Source organism: Sphaerodactylus townsendi, linkage group LG04, assembly GCF_021028975.2.
Source record: "Sphaerodactylus townsendi isolate TG3544 linkage group LG04, MPM_Stown_v2.3, whole genome shotgun sequence".
Lineage (NCBI taxonomy): Eukaryota > Metazoa > Chordata > Lepidosauria > Squamata > Sphaerodactylidae > Sphaerodactylus > Sphaerodactylus townsendi.
In genome coordinates this window covers 31,576,782-31,596,313 of record NC_059428.1, presented here as the reverse complement: position 1 = coordinate 31,596,313, position 19,532 = coordinate 31,576,782, and the positions used below count along the sequence as shown (strand labels likewise).

The following is a 19,532-nucleotide window of genomic DNA, read 5'->3' as shown; positions in this document are numbered from 1 at the left end:
CAATCAAGAAGTCAACTGTGCAAGATAATACACTTGTACATTCAGTTCCACAATTAATTGATATCTGTAGCCAAAATAAGCCAAGAGTTTAAATTGAAATCTCTGATCTTGGAGCTCCCAAGCTCATGATGCACCTGTGTCTGACTTAATCTTATATCTGTGGAAACTGCAAGTCATCATGACATTAATTTCTCAGAGATGACCCTTTTGTAATTACACTAGGCCCAAAAGCCTGAACAAAAATTTTAAAGGCCAAGAAACAGCTAAACAAAGCCAGTTTCTTGACAGTTGGTGCCTAGATGGTAGATTTCCAAAGCTGGTGGTAACTTTTGACTTGTGAGGTTCTTCAAGGTTCCATTGCAGCCTGGCGTTGATACTGTTCCTGCACAGTATCCCAAGGAGAAAAGCTACACAGAACAACTGAGTCAAAGTAAATGGATTTTTTATTTACTAGCATTTAGGCACAAACCTACAGGTGGACCAAAACTACCTCTGACTTTTAAGACCATGACTACAGCTACAGATGTACAGCTCAGAATAAAACCACCATCTGCCTCCTAATAAAACACACACAAACTGAAAATGGGGGGAAAGGAATGAGGTGGAGGAAGAGACAGAGGAGGAGAGGGAAAGTGGGTACACTACCAGATCCAAGGTGGCTGAGAACTGCAGGAAGTCTATAAGGCAGAGGTCCCATAGAAAGCCATTACAGAGGAATAGAAGGAATCTGGCACATTCAGGAATAGAAGGAACCTGGCACATTCAGACCTGGGCTAGTTCTTTCCTGAGCTGGCATGGGACCCAACTTTCCCAAGATCCTGATTGGTCCAAAATATGAATTTTGGATTTGATTGGGCAGTTTGAAGGTAACTACCCCCAAAATTCAGCAGGAAGGGTAGGAAGTGACATCTGCCTAATGGGTGTTTTTAGCATAAGCTGCCCTTTTGATGGCCCACCCTGGGTAGATCAGATTGAACAATAGCTGGAGTTGAGGTGATACTTTCCCCATCAACTGGAAATGGTATCTTCTGATTATAGTATCCCTTGAAGCAGGGTGTATGATGGTATTTTACCAGTTTAAATTGATTCATCAGTAGGATCCTTTGCTGGCTGAAAAACAAATTAGGTTTGGAAATTCATGCCTTGGCATCGTCTGGATTACTTTACTGTAACATGCTCAACACGGAGGTACACTGAGTTCCAAATGCAGCGGCCAAATTAAATTATATGTTCTACAATATCATTACTTGCTTCTAGTTCGTTTCCAATCCTGATCTGAAGTTCTAATACAGACCTTTTGAAGTTTCCGCACTGTCTGAAGTTTCTGCATGGTCCAAATATCCCTGGGTTGAGCAAGGGAAATATCCTGGTTTGGCCAAGAAGTTCGCACGGTTCCCGGTCCAAAAGCAGGTTTGTCCTGTGATAGTTCCCTCATATCAATACAGGAGGGTAGACATGGCTGGACAAAATGCAAAGTGTCCTGACACATAAATGAATCAGGCTAACTTGATCAAGATCAGTTACTGACAGGCTTTAGAACTAAACAGGTGCATGAACAGATGGCTCTCTACAGCCATTTCCTGCTCGAGTCTTGTACAGAGAGCCTCTAATTCACGAACTCCGACCCTTTGTCTGTCAAAGTCAGTATTGTCCACTCAGACCAGCTAATGCTCTCCAAGGTCTCAGCTAGAGGTATTTCACATCACCTACACCCTGGTCCTTTTAAATGAAGAAGCCAAGGGTTGAATCTGGAACCTTCCTCATGTCACGCAGATGCTCTGCTTGGCCTCTTACCACCCTTTCACGGATTGTTTTTGAGTCATATTTTCAGATGATATAATCCCTAAAAATCCCTCAAAACTTGCATGGGAAAAAAACCATTATGGCTTTAACTGGAAGAAATGGTGCAGCTGCTCTCCCCTAAGAGCAGGGCTGAATCCTACAGCCTCAAATTGACCTTGCAATCTTCCCACCCACACAGCTCGAGGAAAAAGCTCATTCTTTATTTGTGAATATGGCTTTATTTGTGAATATGGCACAGCCATATTCCTGTGATATCTTTTTCCTGCGATGACCTTTGCCAAACAATGGTTTCAGTTTTGTAGATGCCCATTAACTGTAGTGCTTTGCTGTTTGTGGCTGGGGCATTGGACCAGAGAAGAAGATCAGAGCACTTCTACAGGGCATTGGGCTGAGACCAAGGCTATCTGCATTAGCTAACTTGCTAAACATTAGGGCACAGGAGCCCACAAAAAGAAAGGCACCATGACCTGCTTCTCAAACAGAAGCATCTCAGTGCTTTTTGACAGTGCCGTACATTGATGTATTCCATGCACAACTGATGAGCATGTAAGCATGTCAATACTGAGCGTATTTTCATTTTATGGCGCATCTGTGAGAGTGACCATCATCTCCTGCCCAGTTACCGTATTTCCCCGAAAATAAGCCCTACCTCCAAAAAAGCCCTATCATGATTTTTTCAGGATTTTTGGAGGAGGCTTAAAATACTCCAAAAATAAGCCCTACCGGTAGTTACAGATCAGGATGGACTGATCCAGCAGGGTGCTACCTGCCAATGAGGATGCAGCTTGCACACACATGACGGGGAAGCAAAGGGGCTGCTGAGAGCCCGCCCTAATGAATTGTAAAGGTACCATATTTTCCCAAAAATAAGCCCTAATGCATCTTTTGGTGCAAAAATTAATATAAGTCCCTGTCTTATTTTCGGGGAAACCTGGTATACTATTTATTTCATTAGACTTCTTTCCCCACTTTCTCTACTATGTCAGCTTTCTGACTGCTGCAATTGGGTTTATATTTTAGCTGATGCAGGGACACAGGATCCCGGACTGTTATGACAGTAAAGAGTCTGGGCTAGTACTACACATTGTAGCAGGACCATAAGATGGGGATGTGAATGAACAGGTCTAACAGTAATAGAAACATACACTGCTTGAGGTAATGAATTTCAAAGATATGAAATATTTCAAAAAGTCAGCATTTGTAGAAAATTTTATTTACTGTTTAAAAGATGTGAAGTCATCAAGAACAGAGAGAGATTCAACAGCAAATACCTGGGTTATAAGTTGCAAAAGAACATCCAAACCATTACAAATATCCTGTTTCTATTATTTTTTAGTGTGCAGGTTTCTACAATGCAGACATGAAGTGACTATAGCCCTGAATAGATACTGATTTCCTGATATTTTAAAAATACCCAATTACAAGACATTTATATTGACAGTAAACACAGAACAAATGTCAACAAATTTCAAGCATTTAATGTGTCTTTTCATCAAGGTAGGTATGAGATCATGTGTATGAAACAAAATATTATAGGGCTGCCATTTAATACGGTTTACTTGAATCTACAGAGACACAGGCAAGACACATTTTCATGTACAGTAGGTCTGGAGTATGTGGGTGTTATAATAAACCAAGTTTGTGCTCCATCATCATATGAGGGTCTCCCATTACTTCACTTTGTGCTGGGTCTGGAAAATAACAGTTTCATCAGTTTAGTTCATGTTGGAGAACATGTGCTATTTATTTATACCTATATTTTAGATTTATACCCTGCCTGTCCCACACTACAGTGGGGCTTGGTGTGGGTAACAATAAGACAGTTATATTAAACCTGAGTACAAGGGCAATTTCAGATTCACCCCCACCCTGGCTCTTCTTAAGACTTCTGAAAAGCTCATGCACAGTCATGGGGCTCCTGTATGGCATTTGTTGGAAAGAGTGATGTAGCCCCTCTTTGCTCTACCACTGACAAAGTTTCCATTGATGCAGAGGTACAACTTCTGAACTTCTGACTGAGTCCATCCAACATTTTGCAATCATTCATGTGAAACTGCACAACAATCAATAGGCTTCCATGCCAAGGATGTTATGTGTAAATAGGTTTTGAGTCCCTGGCCATCTAGGGAAGTTTTGAGCTCTCTACAATACCCCTTTCCTGAATATTTGTGAGAAAGGTAGTCAACAAATGAGGAAGCTTCAGCACATGACATCTCCCCAAATTTTGAAGAGATTCTTACCATTCAGAATATCCTCAAAACCGATGCTGTCATAGTTGCCATTCAAGATCTCCAATGACAGGTTAGAGCTATGAAGGAAAGGAAGTCGCTGAACCTGGAAAGTGCCACACAGCAGATTAGGGAGACTACTATTCCATGAATAGCAGATGGCCCACATTTATAATAGGTTAATGAAAAGGAGAAGTAAAATTTGGAGTTTGCTTTTTAGTTGCCAAATGTACACACACCAATATCATAAGCTATACTAATTAGAATGTATAAAACCACTCGCTGTTCATTCAAAACTAGAAAGGTGTCTCTTCTTACCTTTTCGCAACTCTCACCCTATTCCATAAAATAAATAGGGACACTGCAAGATCTAGCTTCTCTCCTAGACTGAATGTATACCTAAGCTATTTAGGAATCCTTGATTAGCTAATCCTTGATTAGTTTTAAGGAACTAAATAAAGTTTTAAGGAACTAAAATATGGCCCTAATTAATGAATGCAACATATTTTTAAAAATAATAATTCTTAACAAATAGCAGATGGCAGAGTGTTATCTTGGAAGATGCACTTCCCTTTCTCTGTCACCTGGGAAAGGATGTCTCTTCTGAGATTATGACACATATGTTCACAATAAAAAAGAAAGTTTTTTTAATTGGTCATCTGCCAATCTATGCAGAGTTAATAGATTAAACTGCATACAATTAATTGGTTAAGACAGGCCTACAAACAGTGGTGAGATTCAAATAATTTAACAACGGGTTCTGGTGGTGGGATTCAAATAATTTAACAATGGGTTTTTTACAAGCACCATTTTAACAACCGGTTCTGCTGAAGTGGTGCGAACCTGCTGAATCCCACCACTGCCTACAAACAACATGATGATCAGACGGAGAGTTGTGTCATTCCCTCAATCTCCCCACCTTCTCATGTCTTGAAGGTCAGATTCTGTGCTCTTATATCAAATTAATAACAGGAATTTCAAGTCCAAATCATCATTGCTAGGTTTACCAGCATAATGATAGTTAAAAAAACAAGAAACTTTACAAAGAAATATATGAACCTGTATTTATTTATTCATCATTATGTATACCCTCCCTTTCTATAGCCATATTCAAGGCAGCTCACAAAATACAAATGAAAAGGAGAGATGAAAAAGAGATATAGCAGAGATGGGAAAGAATTGATGCTGTTGGAAGTATACCTGCTTCACTGCTTTGAACTCCATTTGTAATTTCAGCGGGGCGTGCAGCCCTTGAATATTTCTCAAAGTAGAAAAATTCATTTTATCTTCATTCAACGAAAGCTGCCAGAAGAAATTTTAAGAATAGAATTATATTTGACAACTGTTCAGGGAAACAGGATTTCTGTCAATCTCATAAACTAGTTTTAACAGAACACATCTCATGAACTACATAGCTGGTTTCCCTCTGTGCTGAAAAAAAAAAAAGAACGACAAAGCCTTCTTCCAACCAACATCAATCTGTTTTTACATTTTGGCTTTGTTATATTCTGCAAGCTGAACAGATCTGACTCCATCTAGTGGTGAAAATAGTAGGTGCCAAAAACCCCAAATGCCATTCAACTCAATTCAAGTGTCAAATGTATTGTTTTTGGCATTAAAAAAAAGTATGTACATTTCCTACACATTAAGGTCCCAGTCAACAAAACTTACGGCTCAGTTAATAGTTACTTAAGAGCTAGCAGATAAACAGTTTCCCTATAGCTTCTTTGTACGTCACTGATGTTGCAAGTGAAATAACAAAATCACATAGGTAGAACCGATTTTGTGGTTTGTCCTGCCTCCCAGCTGTCATCTCCCTCAAGACTGAGAGGGAAAGCTTCTTCTGCCAGGCGACAACTTGTATCTTGTTTCTGCACAGACCTGGTCAGTTGGATTAGCCCATCTGCCATTTTTTCAGACTGTCAACCCCTATCCCCAACAACTGACCAGATCCCTCTACTTCTGAAATGAACACCATGCAACAGTATGATCCTATATTATTCCTAGGCACATGTGAATCAAATTTGAAGCTGTGCATATTTAAGATGAAAGCAGGTGACTGGCAGATAGTAATACAGATGTCATAAATTCTGCTGCAATTTATAGATTTTATAGTACAATCCACAAATTGGGGGTTGGGGTGGGAGAGCAAAAGGATTATGAAGCAAGGATGACCCTGTCACCAGGGTAATTGTCAGTCCAGACAGCAAAATTAACATGAATGATGTTGAGGGGAGCATTAAGGGCAGAAGTGGAGTGCCATGCAGCTCTGCAGTGCCCAAACGTGAACACTGCCACTGCATCTGAGCTCCTCTGCCCCAGCAGCCTGTGCCAGCACCCATGGGGGTGTTCCAAGGGTGTTTCCAGGGCAGAGCTGACTTTAGTTGCCTTTCTGAGGGCTGACAGTCTGAGAACGCCCCCTTTTGCTGTCAGCATCTTACGCCTGCAAAATGCAAGTGTAGCACAGTGACATACAAGAAGTTTTAGGCTGGGAGTTGTTTTTTTCCTTCCTTGCTGCGTCTCCCCATTCCTCTTTTGAGGTGGGGTGGCTGTGCTGTCTCTGGCCGCTGTGAAATAACTCCCCATCCCGGTGGATTGGGTGGCTTAAGTTATCTGAATTACTCTTGAGGCAAGGAAGTACACAAAAACAACAAGAAATATGCCCTTTTGTTTTCTTTGAAAGGAGATTTTAAACTTAGAACGAGTACATGTTAATGTTTATTTTCCAGGCTGGAATAACTATGCTGGACTTCTCATTCTCCATCTTTTTCCACTCTTATATGATAACAACATTGCTTACTACACTCATCACTCATTCCCCCCAGGAACCAGCAGGCGTTTACAAACAGGATTCTGTTTTCACTTCACACGTTCTACTTCTCAGCAGAAAAGTTGATTTAACCAGTTTGCTCTTGGTGAACAGTTGCTGAACATGCAACAAAACAATTTTAAAACGGAACTACAAGCAGAAGTGTGCTGTCTGCTAAAGGAGGAGCCAATCTAATGCTTTATGCTGCACTTTCCTCCCCAATGGGCACCTGAAGTAGATCAACAACCTCAGCTTCCCCTTCTGTGTTTTCATTCTCACAACACCTCTCCAAGGTAGATTAGGCTGAAAGTGTCCACAACTAGCTCATGGTCATCCAGCAAGTTCTTATGGTAGACTGGGAATTCTAAGCTGGGTGTCTCAGATCCTAGTATGGCACTCTAACCACTACCCAGGTTGGTTCTAATGTAGTTCTAGAGACACAATCTTAAGCAACGCATTTTCTCAAAATAATTGCTGCCTCTTTTAACTCCCATTATGAAACATATTTTTCTAAGTGTGTCAGTTGCATAGGCAGAGCTACCAAGGACGGGGAGGATGACAAACGCCCTGGGTAGAGGCGCTGGGGCAGAGAATCACTCCCCCACCCCTCCCCTCAGGCTGCCTCCGCGACCCAGAGCAGCTTCTGTGACCCGGAGCAGCCCCCACATACCGAAGCAGGTTGCTCTTTTACCTTTAAAAAGGTAAGTGAGGGGGGGGGGGCACTATTTTTCCTTCCTACGGCACGGGTCCAGTTGCTTAAGAATGTTTACCAACCTGATCGCCTCAGGTCTCTACAAAGGGCCAAACTTACATTTCAAACTTTTAGACCTCATAAAGCCATCCCATGTTTCCATTCCTATTTGTACCCCTCTATAGCCTCCTTCTATTCTCTTCCTCGTTTAACCGGCTCAACAGATGCTATAATTTCCTTCCCTTCCATATTTGTCTCTTTACTGTCTGCTGGGAACAGATTTTCTCTCTTTCCTTCAAAGCCTTTTCAAAGCCCCCCCTTAAAAAAGATTTTGAGCGACAACATTTCTGCCATATGTTTTCTGCTTCAAATTAGTTATTTTTGACATCCTCAAAACACCTGTCGTGATCAGCCTCTGTTTGATCCTCCGTGTTTCACCTCCTGGGCAGGATCTGGGAACCTGGTGGTGCTCAGACCCCCTCCCTGCTCTGCTTCAGCTAAACTGCTTTGTTTTTTCCCCTCAGATTTGTTATCAGCTCATTAACCACCTGCTATTATAGCTCTCTCAGTAGTGTGGAAGGTAGGTTGTGGGGGGGGGGGGGAAGGCAGTCCTATCTTCCAACAGTCTTTGGGACTGGAGGGGTGCCACCCCCTTGGAAACTTGCCAGCTTAAGCGGGGTGACAGGACACAGGGGGCGACGTGGAGTATAATAATGATTGCAATATTGGCTATGCTTCGTTCTGGCAATAGAAATCTAAATGCTTGTTCCTGACGCTGTTTTGTAATAAAAGAAATCAACTGAAAACGGAGTTTTATTATTGAACAGTCCAGGGTGCAACAACATCACTTATCACAACCATGACCTTTACCATCAGCTTTGGTCATTTCAGATCAAAAGTACAGACCTTTTAGGACAAGGAATACCATTACTGGCATGTTAAACACTGGACTTACATTTTTCTCTGATAGTTCCAAAGGATGGACAGGAAAAAGTTCACTCTTCGCATTTGTAAAGCTATATTAAAAAAAAAGAAAGTAGTAATACAAGTAAGCTCATAATAAAATATGAAACTATCGGAACTGTGGAATCTGCAGGATGTTTTAATAACAATGTTAATCTTGATCATTTTAATTAGTTTATATATTTATTTTTGTATTTAAATTATGTCGTAAGCCGCTCCAAGCCTGGAAGGGTCGGGGCAGCTTATTAAATCAAATTAAATAAATAATAATAATAAAATATCAAAGCTAATTTATTAACTGGCAGCAGTTTCAGATCATTGAAGCTTGAAATGACTGGCAGTACAGAAGTCAACATCCCCCCCACCCAAGCAGTGTAAAAAATAGCACTATATAGGTAATGAAGGATGAACACGGAAAAATTTGGTGAGTTTTGGTCCTACTGCAATATGCAACAGTTCTCGTATTGCTACTTGGTCATCATTCAAACTACAAGGGGAAAAAAGTAAACAATATCCACAAAAATTTTCTTTGTTAACTTAGTTATGCCTTTGCAACTTGGTTGCTACATTATTTATCACCTTCAGCCCAAGGAAATAAGAAAAGAAGAAGAGTTTGGATCCCCCTTTCTCTCCTGTAGGAGACTCAAAGGGGCTTACAAACTCCTTGCCCTTCCCCCCTCACAACAAACACCCTGTGAGGTAGGTGGGGCTGAGAGAGCTCCGAGAAGCTGTGACTAGCCCAAGGTCACCTAGCTGCCGTGTGTTGGAGTGCACAGGCTAATCTGAATTCCCCAGATAAGCCTCCACAGCTCAAGCAGCAGAGCAAGGAATCAAACCCACTTCCTCCAAATTAGAATGCACCTGCTCTTAACCACTACGCCACTGCTGCTCCTAGTAAGGTGGGATAGTAACGTTTTCAGTAAGCCAGCGAACATGAATGGACTACAGGAGTCATTTTCAAGTTAGGATTCTTGAAAGAGTATTGAGACCTTCCTTGAAAGCCAGCTTGTCCATCATTACTCCTCATCTTTAACATCATGCAGCTGCTGGAAATCTGGAATATGTTTCAGAATACACATGGGGACTTGGCCTGTGTCTTCTGAACTGAACTTGCGCCCGAGTTTCCTGCAACACAGATCTACTGGTTTTTGCAGTGGATGTTGAGAGCTTCCACAGCAGACCAGAAATGTTCTCTTTACTAAGAAAAGTGACCTGTTTCCATCTAAATAATCTATGGAGACTGAAGATGGGGGTGTATGAGATGATACAGTATTGTGGGACTAGCTCTATAGTATACAAACCGCCTATGTGGACAGAAGTATACACCAGGATACACACATCTGTGGGATCAAAAACCTAAAAAGACATTAGGTCACTGTTGCCTATGAGATGCTTCTTCGTATTCAGTTTGCATTGATGTGCTGTCAGAAAGGTTAGATGATAACTGCTTGTCTATAGTATTCTGAACTTTTGTTGTTGCAGTTCTATAGGTGGGAAAGTCACCTATAGGTGAGAAAGTCACCTATAGTCTCCACTCATAAGCCACCAAGATATCTATTTTTAAATGCCAAGGAAATGCACAAAGTATTGATAGCTACAACATAAAGACAGACTGAAATTAGGCATGACATAGCCCAGAACCCAGCATGTAGAGTAATCAAGTACCACAAAAAGGGTATGCTAACAAGAATGATAACAATGATAATACTGTTTATCAAAACAATAATACTATTTATCATATAAGCAGAGCCCTGCTGGATTAGACCAGTGATCCATCTGATCCAGCATCTTGTCTCACACAGAGCCAACCAGATCCACTGGAAGGTCATCAACAGGCCACAGGGGCCTTTCCCTGATGTTGCCTCCTGGCACTGGGATTCAAAAGCTTACTGCCTCTAAATATGTAAGTTCCCTTCCGTCACTGAGGCTAGCAGCTGATAGACCTGTTCTCCATGAATCCATCTAATCTCCTTTTAAAGTTGTCTGTGCCTATGGCTAGCACTTCTTCCTCTGTCAGTGAATTCTACATTTTAGGTCACTCACTGTGTAAAGAAATATTTCCTTTTTCCATCTTGAATCTACTGCCCTTCCGCTTCACTGGATACCCCCAAGTTTTGGGAGAGGGAGAAGAAATTCTCATTGTTAACTCTCTCTACATTGTTAACTCTCTCTACTCTCTCTGGTTAACAAGAGAGGTTGAGGAAATTATTAGGAAAAAAAAGATGTCTTTTAGAAAATGGAAGTCCAACTTAACTGATGAAGAATACCAGAGAGAACACAAATGGTGGCAAAAGAGAAGCAAGTTAGCTGTAAGGGAGGCAAAAAAGGATTATGAGGAACGCATGGCTGCGAACATCAAGACTAACAACAAACAGTTCTTCAAGTACATCAAAAGCAGGAAGCCAGCTAGGGAAGCGGTAGGCCCATTAGATGATGAAGGAACAAAAGGTGTGCTAAAAGATGACAGGGAGATTGCAGAGAAGCTGAATGAATTCTTTGCATCTGTCTTCACCCAAGAGGAGGTGAGGAAAATTCCTGCACCTGAACCAAGCTTCTTAGGAGGTGAATCCGAGGAACTAGCGAAGATAGTGGTAGACAAGGAAGAAGTTCTGGCAGCCATTGATAAACTAAATGCTACCAAATCCCCTGGCCCAGATTGCATTCATCCAAGAGTTCATAAAGAGCTCAAGCATGAAATTACTGATGTTCTCACATTAATATGCAACTTATCCCTGAAATCAGGCTCCATCCCTGAAGACTGGAAGATGGCCAATGTCACACCAATCTTTAAGAAAGGGTCTAGGGGGGACCCGGGAAATTACAGGCCAGTCAGTTTGACATCTGTTCCTGGTAAATTAGTAGAATCTATCATTAAAGATAAAATTATAAAACATGTAGAAAAGCAAGACCTGCTGAGGAAGAGTCAGCATGGCTTTTGTAGAGGCAAGTCCTGTCTTACAAACTTACTAGAGTTCTTTGAGGGTGTAAACAGACATGTGGATAAGGGGGAACCGGTGGACATTGTCTACTTGGATTTCCAAAAGGCTTTTGACAAAGTTCCTCACCAGAGACGGTTGAGAAAACTCAGCAATGAAGGAATAAGAGGGGAAGTCCTCCTATGGATTAAAAACTGGTTGAGGAACAGGAAACAAAGGGTGGGTATAAATGGGAAGTTCTCACAATGGAGAGATGTAGGGAGTGGTGTCCCAAGGATCCGTTTTGGGACCAGTGCTCTTTAACTTATTCATAAATGACCTGGAAGTAGGGGTGGGTAGTGTGGTGGCCAAGTTTGCAGATGATACCAAATTATGTAGGGTGGTGAGAACCACAAAGGATTGCAAAGAGCTCCAAAGCGGACCTTGATAAATTAGGTGAGTGGGCTCCAGAAATGGCAAAATGCAGTTCAATGTAGCAAAATGTAAAGTGATGCACATAGGGCAAAAAAATCCAAACTGCACATACATGCTACAGGGGTCAGTGCTATCAGTCACAGACCAGGAAAGGGATTTGGGCGTCTTAGTGGATAGTTCCATGGGAATGTCAACTCAATGCATGGCAGCTGTGAAAAGGCAAACTCTATGCTGGGGATAATTAGGAAAGGAGTTGATAATAAAACTGCAAGGATTGTCTTGCCCTTATATAAAGCAGTGGCCGACCGCGACTTGGAGTACTGTGTTCAGTTCTGGTCACTCACATCTCAAAAAGGATATCAAAGAGATAGAAAAAAGTGCAGAGAAGGGCAACGAGGATGATTGAAGGATTGGAGCACCTTCCTTATGAGGAGAGGCTGCAGCGTTTGGGACTCTTTAGTTTGGAGAGGAGACGTCTGAGGGGGGATATGATTGAAGTCTATAAAATTATGCATGGGGTAGAGAATGTTGACAGAGAGAAATTTTTCTCTCTTTCTCACAATACTAGAACCAGTGGGCATTCATTGAAAATGCTGGGGGGAAGAATTAGGACTAATAAAAGGAAACACTTCTTCACGCAACGTGTGATTGGTGTTTGGAATATGCTGCCACAGGAGGTGGTGATGGCCACTAACCTGGATAGCTTTAAAAGGGGCTTGGACAGATTTATGGAGGAGAAGTCAATCTATGGCTACCAATCTTGATCCTCCTTGATCTCAGATTGCAAATGCCTTAGCAGACCAGGTGCTCAGGAGCAGCAGCAGCAGCAGAAGGCCATTGCTTTCACCTCCTGCATGTGAGCTCCCAAAGGCACCTGGTGGGCCACTGCGAGTAGCAGAATGCTGGACTAGATGGACTCTGGTCTGATCCAGCAGGCTAGTTCTTATGTTCTTATGTTCTTACCCTAAACCTCTATCATACACACTCTTGGGCACACTATAAAATGTACATGTCTACTGTAATTTACGGATGGAGGCCAAATAAAGTACTGTACTTTAGCTTAGTAGGTTTCAAGTTTTGAGAGATAGTAATCCAGCCAGGTAAAATGCAGAAGACTGCTCCCAAAACTCCTTTCAATGTATTTATTTTGCAACAATTGTACAGCAGTATGCACACATCATTAACCCTACTCTGGACAGTCAAAGAGGACTGAGTTCTTACTGAGTACGAATCTACAAATAAAAAGGTGGAAAGGAGCAAATACATTTCCATCAGTGAAAACAAATTTAGCTTTTACATTTAAATAGAAAATGAAACTTAATTTAAGAGTTCCAAGAGGCAGGTGACTGGGAAATTGCAGCTCTGCCTGTGGCTGGGGGAAGGAAGGCAAAGAGTTTTCCACCACTTGAAGAGGCTGAGTTCGCTCCCACGCTTCAAGCAAGCAGGAAACAGTCTGGAGCCTGACACAAAAACCTAGAAGGATCCTTTTATAGTATCATAGTTCTGTGGAAAAAATCTATATTTAACATTCCTACTAATATCTGACGCTATTAAGACAAATAAAGTAACTGGGCGTAACGTTCAAAAATCTTTTCAGAAATGTTGTTCTTGCAACAAAATAATCAGTAACGTAACCTTTATTTTGTAACAAGGGAAGTTTACAGCCTATGAATCACAGCAATTATGACTTTAGAGTTATAGCTAAAAAGCTGATGTACAAGGGTGCTATCACCCTAGAACTAACCATGACACAAAGAAAGTGGACTCTGAGCTTGTCTCTTGGTCTCTCTTTTCATAAGCGCATCTTGACTAACTTGACCAATCCATGACTGCTGGCATTACAACCAGGCATACCGAGGCAGGTTGGGGCAACATTGGAGATGGAGTGAAACCATTTCTTGTTCTGCCCTTCAAAAGAGGTCCTGACCAAACAACCTCTATGCCACATGTGCCATAGTAAGAAACACCACATATCACACCTTAATGAGACAGAAGTTGTTTGGCTGCCAAGATATGTGGGCACACAGGAAATTTAATGCAGTCAGAAGAAAGCAGTAAATTTTTTTTTTATATTTATAAGAATTCAACATTACTATTTTTATTCAGGCAGCGCATACCCTCTACGTAATGTATCATGGCTTTCAAATGATCCATGAGATGAAAAATCTGGAACTGCGATGCTATCTTTCAGCTGAGATCCAAATCCTCTGGTATTCTGAAATAGAAAGAATGACAATTGATGGAAAACACTCACAAGCATTTCAGATCATTGCCTCATAGTCTTGGCAGCAACTTCCTGGAAAATATATTACTGAGACTTTAGGTTACCTTAAAATTTGTCACAATACAAATCACAGCACCTAAAAGCATCAGACAGTTATAAGGAAAATTAGTGGATCCCTGAACTCTGAGGGTAGTCCATTTTGAAGGGCAAACTGTTGCTACTTCAGCAGTGCATAGTGGTTAAGAGAAGGGGTACTCTAATCTGGAAGAACAGGGTTTGATTCCCCGCTCTGTTGCTTGAGCTGTGGAGGCTTATCTGGGGAATTCAGATTAGCCTGTGCACTCCAACACACGCCAGCTGAGTGACCTTGGGCTAGCCACAGTTCTTCTGAGCTTTCTCAGCTGCACCTACCTCACAGGGTGTTTGTTGTGAAGGGGGAAGGGAAAGGAGTTTGTAAGCCCCTTTGAGTCTCTTTACAGGAGAGAAAGGGGGATATAAATCCAACTCTTCTTCTACTCTTCCTTTTCACACCTTTAATGTGACCAAGCTTCAGAGTTGATAAATTTAGGGGAATGGTCCTGCCCTGGAAGAATGCAATTCTAATCATACATTTAAGATTTTGCATTCAAGATCTCCAAAAATGGTTAAGGGATGCAGAGCAGACTCATTCATTAGTAAACATGAAAAACATAATATAGGTTACTGGACAAAAGTCTGGATGAGGTCAGGATTCCAACAAGCATAAGAAGAATTTGTTTCCTTTCCCACCAGCACACTGTCTTGTTTATTTAAGTTGTACATTGTTTGTGTAGCAACTGTCTCTCGCCCCCTGTCTAAATAGATTTTTGCCCCACATACCATTCCGGCTACAACCTCCAGGCACTTCCTTTACACAAACACACACCTCCATTTCACAAATATTTGTGTGCATATATTTAAAATCAGATGAATTATTATAGCGCAAGGACTGAAACTGGATAAATTAAGTAAATAAAAGACTGAACAGCAGGAAATCCCTTCGACAGCAATAGTGACATGACTGTACTATTGCTTCCCTGTGGAAGTGAGAGGTTTGTAAAGTAAACTCAGCAGGCTTCTTGGGAAGGGTTGGTAGACAGTGACCTCACAATGGTGGTAACAGAAGGTCAAACCACAAGACAGACAAGGAAAAACATATCCCCACCCCCCCACCCCCAACATTATGCCTTCTTAGCCTTCTGACTGCCACTGATCTTGCTATCTGCTTAATGGAAGCTCTCATGACAGCCACAGAGAAGTCAAAGAAGTGCATATAATGTTAGTGTATGTGAACAGATTCACCTCATTTGTTTCCCTTGCACTTTCCTGCCTGACTTTTGTATCTGTCTTTTTCTAGTCTGAAAAAAGAACACACAAATCATTTTTGATCCTACTTGGCTTCATCAGAAGGGCAAATAAAAAAGGGAGCACCCACATAGGATTATCCAGGACTACTTAGCTCTGCATTTCCCCAAACTGCTTCCAGTCACAATATCCCACCTGGTTGCATGAAAAGGACAGGGTAAATAGGAAAGGTGCTTCCACTGACTTGCCTGGGACCAAATGCTGCTGGTTTCTGAATGCCCTCCATACTACTAGAAGCAACAATTATTCAAACTGGTTACTATGAGATAGTAATATATTATGTAAGATTTAGTGCCGGAATATACTTGTTTTCCTCATTTTTCTTAGTTTCCTTTTACTTGTACGCATATATTAAGGGTATTCTTTTTGATTGTAAGCAACCCCTCCCCCCAAACAGCAGCAGATAAAATGACTATCAATGTATTAAGTAACTAATAAATATGCCCCTTTGCATTCCACTGAGAGCCCAGAGGTAGAAGGACATATATGTATTACATACAGACATATGATGCCAGGAGATCATGAACAGCAGCTAGTTTCAGAGGATAGCTGTGCTATTCTGCAATAGAACAGTTAGATTTGAGTCCAGCAGCACGTTAGAGACCAATAAGATGTATGGAGTATGAGATTTCAAGAGTTAAGGCTTCCTTCATCAGAAGTGAAGGCCCAGGAACATTTTTCCCCTCTTGATCCTATATTTCTATGCCTTTAACACAAGCAGTTCATACATAACTTTGGCCAATACAATCTTTTCTACCAAAGTGTTTCATTCTAGGAAAAGAGATGCATAAAAGTTTAGCAAATGAGACCTTGCTAGAATGGAGAGAAGCATCTGACTTCCATTAATGAAATAAAGAGGCTAACTCAGTTCAGCCCATGTCGAATAAATATACTCTGGGTCAAACTTTCCCAAACCGTTTCACTCACATACCTGTTGGCAATCGATTTCCCAAAAATTGTATCCCCATATTAGCAAACCCATTAGATATGTTTTGTGTACCCCCAAATACTCTGGTTCATACCACTGGGAACCACTACTCTAGATGGCTATGAAAATCAGCAGAAGACATCAAACTAAAGGCAACTCTATCTGAGGAACTTGGGTCTAACTCACAAGAGATTTAAGTTGTTCATATTTCAAGATGCCACAACACTAGGTAGAAGTTTAACAGGGGGAAGAGGAAACAAAATGCAGGATAAAATATCAAATCACTTTCTTATTCTGTCACAAAATAATGGTCACCAGCCCTCCCTCTAGCATTGTTCGCTTAACAGATTTTATAATTTTACTTGCATTTCTAATAATTCAGATGTTTTATTCTTAAAAAATGATCACACCATCGAAAGCTGTCAGCATGGAAAAGTTGCATAAAATGTTTAAAATGAATAAACATAACTGGACTCCTGTTTAATGCTATTGCCGTTACAATATTACTACATTTCCATTTATTTGTCCAGTACAATCACACTTCATGCAGCAAATGCAGACGACAACACCATCCAGAGAGAAAGTTCTTAACCAGATGTGAACCAGAGGTGTTTCCGCATTCCTAAATTTCTGCTGGGTGACCTTAGGGCAGTCAGTTCTCTCAGAACTCTCAGCCCCACCTGCCTCCCAAGGTATCTGTTGAGGGGAGAGGAAGGGAAAGTGGCTTGGAAGCCACCTTGAGCCTCCTTACAGGAGAAAGATGGGGTATAAATCCAAACTCTTCTTCTTAACTGCTTCTCTCCAGTGTGGACGAAGCAGCACGCCTAGACTCGGGGGTGGGGGTGTTATGTTTTATCAGCGTACTCCACTCTTGAGACAGTAGGGAAATGCCTGGGGAGGGAGACTGACCAAAACAAGGCCTCATAAAAGGGAAGGGGGGAGGGGGCAGCTTGTTACAACCTGCGGCTCTCCAGATGTTCATGGACTACAATTCTCATCAGTCCCTGCCAGCATGGCCAATGGGCCATGCTGGCAGGGGCTGATGGGAATTGTAGTCCATGAACATCCGGAGAGCCGCAGGTTGCAGACCCCTGGTCTATCTCATTTGAAGCTTCTGATTCGAGTGAGATACAACGACCTCGGCCGTGAGGGAACGGCCTGCACACCCTTCCCCTCCCCACAGCGCAAACTCGCCTCAGGAGCCCCCGTGCTACGAAGCACACTAGTGCCCCTCCATGCCCTCCTCAGCGAGCACTCACCATCTTTGCACAGTCACCAACAGCCGCTTCCTTCCGCCTGCACGGGGTGTCGGGAGAGGGAGTTCGGTGACGTCCCGAACGTCCGAACGTCTCGCTGGAAATCTCGCGAGGAAAAACACAGGCGCGAGAACCAGTCGCGAACGTTGACGGGATGGCTCGCGGGAACGAGGGGGGAAGCGGGGCGAGTTTGAGGGCTCATTTGGCGCCTTGTTAGAGTGGGCTCTGCAACCTGCGGCTCTCCAGATGTTCCTGGACTACAAATCCCATCAGCCCCTGCCAGCATGTTGGCCGTGCTGGCAGGGGCTGATGGGATTTGTAGTCCAGGAACATCTGGAGAGCAGACTCTGACGAAGCCTCTTGGCTCAGAGAGAAGTTGCCTCACTTAGGAGTACCTACGTTTCAGCTTTTCACTTTTAGCGGAGGCAGTTACCCTTTTCTGGTATATATATTTTTGTGCGTAAATCGTCAGAAGACGAATTCTGGTGAATGGCGTATCCAGCTGGGGAATTTTTCTGCCGCGTTAGTTTGAATGGCAGTAATTCTGCGGATACTGTAAACTACATCAATGGATTTTCCCAGTCTCGTATATTCTGTTAAGGGTTAGGGTTTTAAAAATGAACTTCTATTACTATGTCAAGCTGACGGTTTCACAAAATGCAGGAAGGGGGAGAGCACAAATTAAAGTAGAAATAAGTGTGTGTGTGTGTGTGTGTGTCCCCGCCCGGTTTTCTTTTAACTACAATTTGCACAAAGAAACTACTTCTAGCCTTGCCGAGCAAAAGGATGTGGGCATTTGTATCTTTTTCCTCGATAGTCAAAAAGCAGTGGAGTTCTACTGGCTTTCCTGCAGAAGTTTCATGGGGATCAGTTATTTCACAGCAGATGAATAATTTTTGAGGAAACATCAGCATGTCACATTACAAGCAGCAAATTGCTGGTTAGTAGTGCATGTCCCATCAGCTGGAAAATGGGTTACGAGCCAGCCTAAAGAGACGAGGGCTCTGCTGTGTGCTTCCTACATCTTGTCAGCCAGTATCAAATAACTGCAAGTGAAAGTTCCTTTGGAGACAAGGCCATTTTAGATAGGGCAGACTTAACACAGCATCTCACACCCACACACACATCCCATGCCAAAGTAATACACACCAAATATCTGACAGTTTGATGTTCTTTAATGGTGCATACAGTTTACTCTTTAGGATGTCTTGTCTTACTTCCCTAAATTGCATCTTCATTCTAGCACAATAAATTTGAATGTGTAGGAGCTATGGATTTTTGTTGTTGTCAGTCTTCACTGATCTTTAGTCAAGTTGCTCATTCTAAAGTTATCAGATTGTTAGGAGTGAACATCAAAAAACAGTCCATACTGATTTCAGCAGATGCTTTACTGCAAATGTGCAGGTTGAGAGCCAGACTAAAAATATTGAACTGCCAGGGTCTTGAAAGTTGTACAGGGACTTTTACTCATTAAAAAAAAAAAAACAAAAAAACCTTGCAGTCCAAAGGCTACTGGCATCAGCTCTGGACTGGGGATGTTATGCTTAGGAATTTTCCTGAAACTACCTACCTATCTTGGATGGATACTAACATGGGTTTACCGTTGTAAAAAAGCTGGTAAAAATAAACCATCTAATTAGAAGCCCTGCTTTAAAAAAATGTGTTTTGGCCTGGCGCTTAAAAGAAAGTAAGGCCCCTTCCGCACACGCCAAATAATGCATTTTCAAACCACTTTCACAACTGTTTGCAAGTGGATTTTGCCATTCCGCACAGCTTCAAAGAGCACTGAAAGCAGTTTGAAAGTGCATTATTCTGCATGTGCGGAATGAGCCTAAAATAGGTACCGGGTGAGCCTCAAGGCTCATTTTTAGTGAGAGATGGTGGGAGGACATTTCTT

General features: G+C 42.0%; 1 protein-coding gene across 1 annotated transcript; it reads right to left on the bottom strand.

Annotated features, from left to right (window-relative positions):
* Positions 1–2,994: 2,994 nt before the first annotated feature.
* LOC125431462 (proteasome maturation protein) lies at positions 2,995–17,761 on the bottom strand. Its single transcript, XM_048494278.1, has 6 exons — positions 17,639–17,761; positions 13,962–14,059; positions 8,487–8,547; positions 5,232–5,333; positions 4,044–4,137; positions 2,995–3,494 (listed from the first exon to the last, which is right to left on the bottom strand). The coding sequence occupies exons 1-6, from the start codon at positions 17,639–17,641 to the stop codon at positions 3,427–3,429; spliced, it is 426 nt and encodes a 141-aa protein (XP_048350235.1). The 5' UTR covers positions 17,642–17,761; the 3' UTR covers positions 2,995–3,426.
* Positions 17,762–19,532: the final 1,771 nt, after the last annotated feature.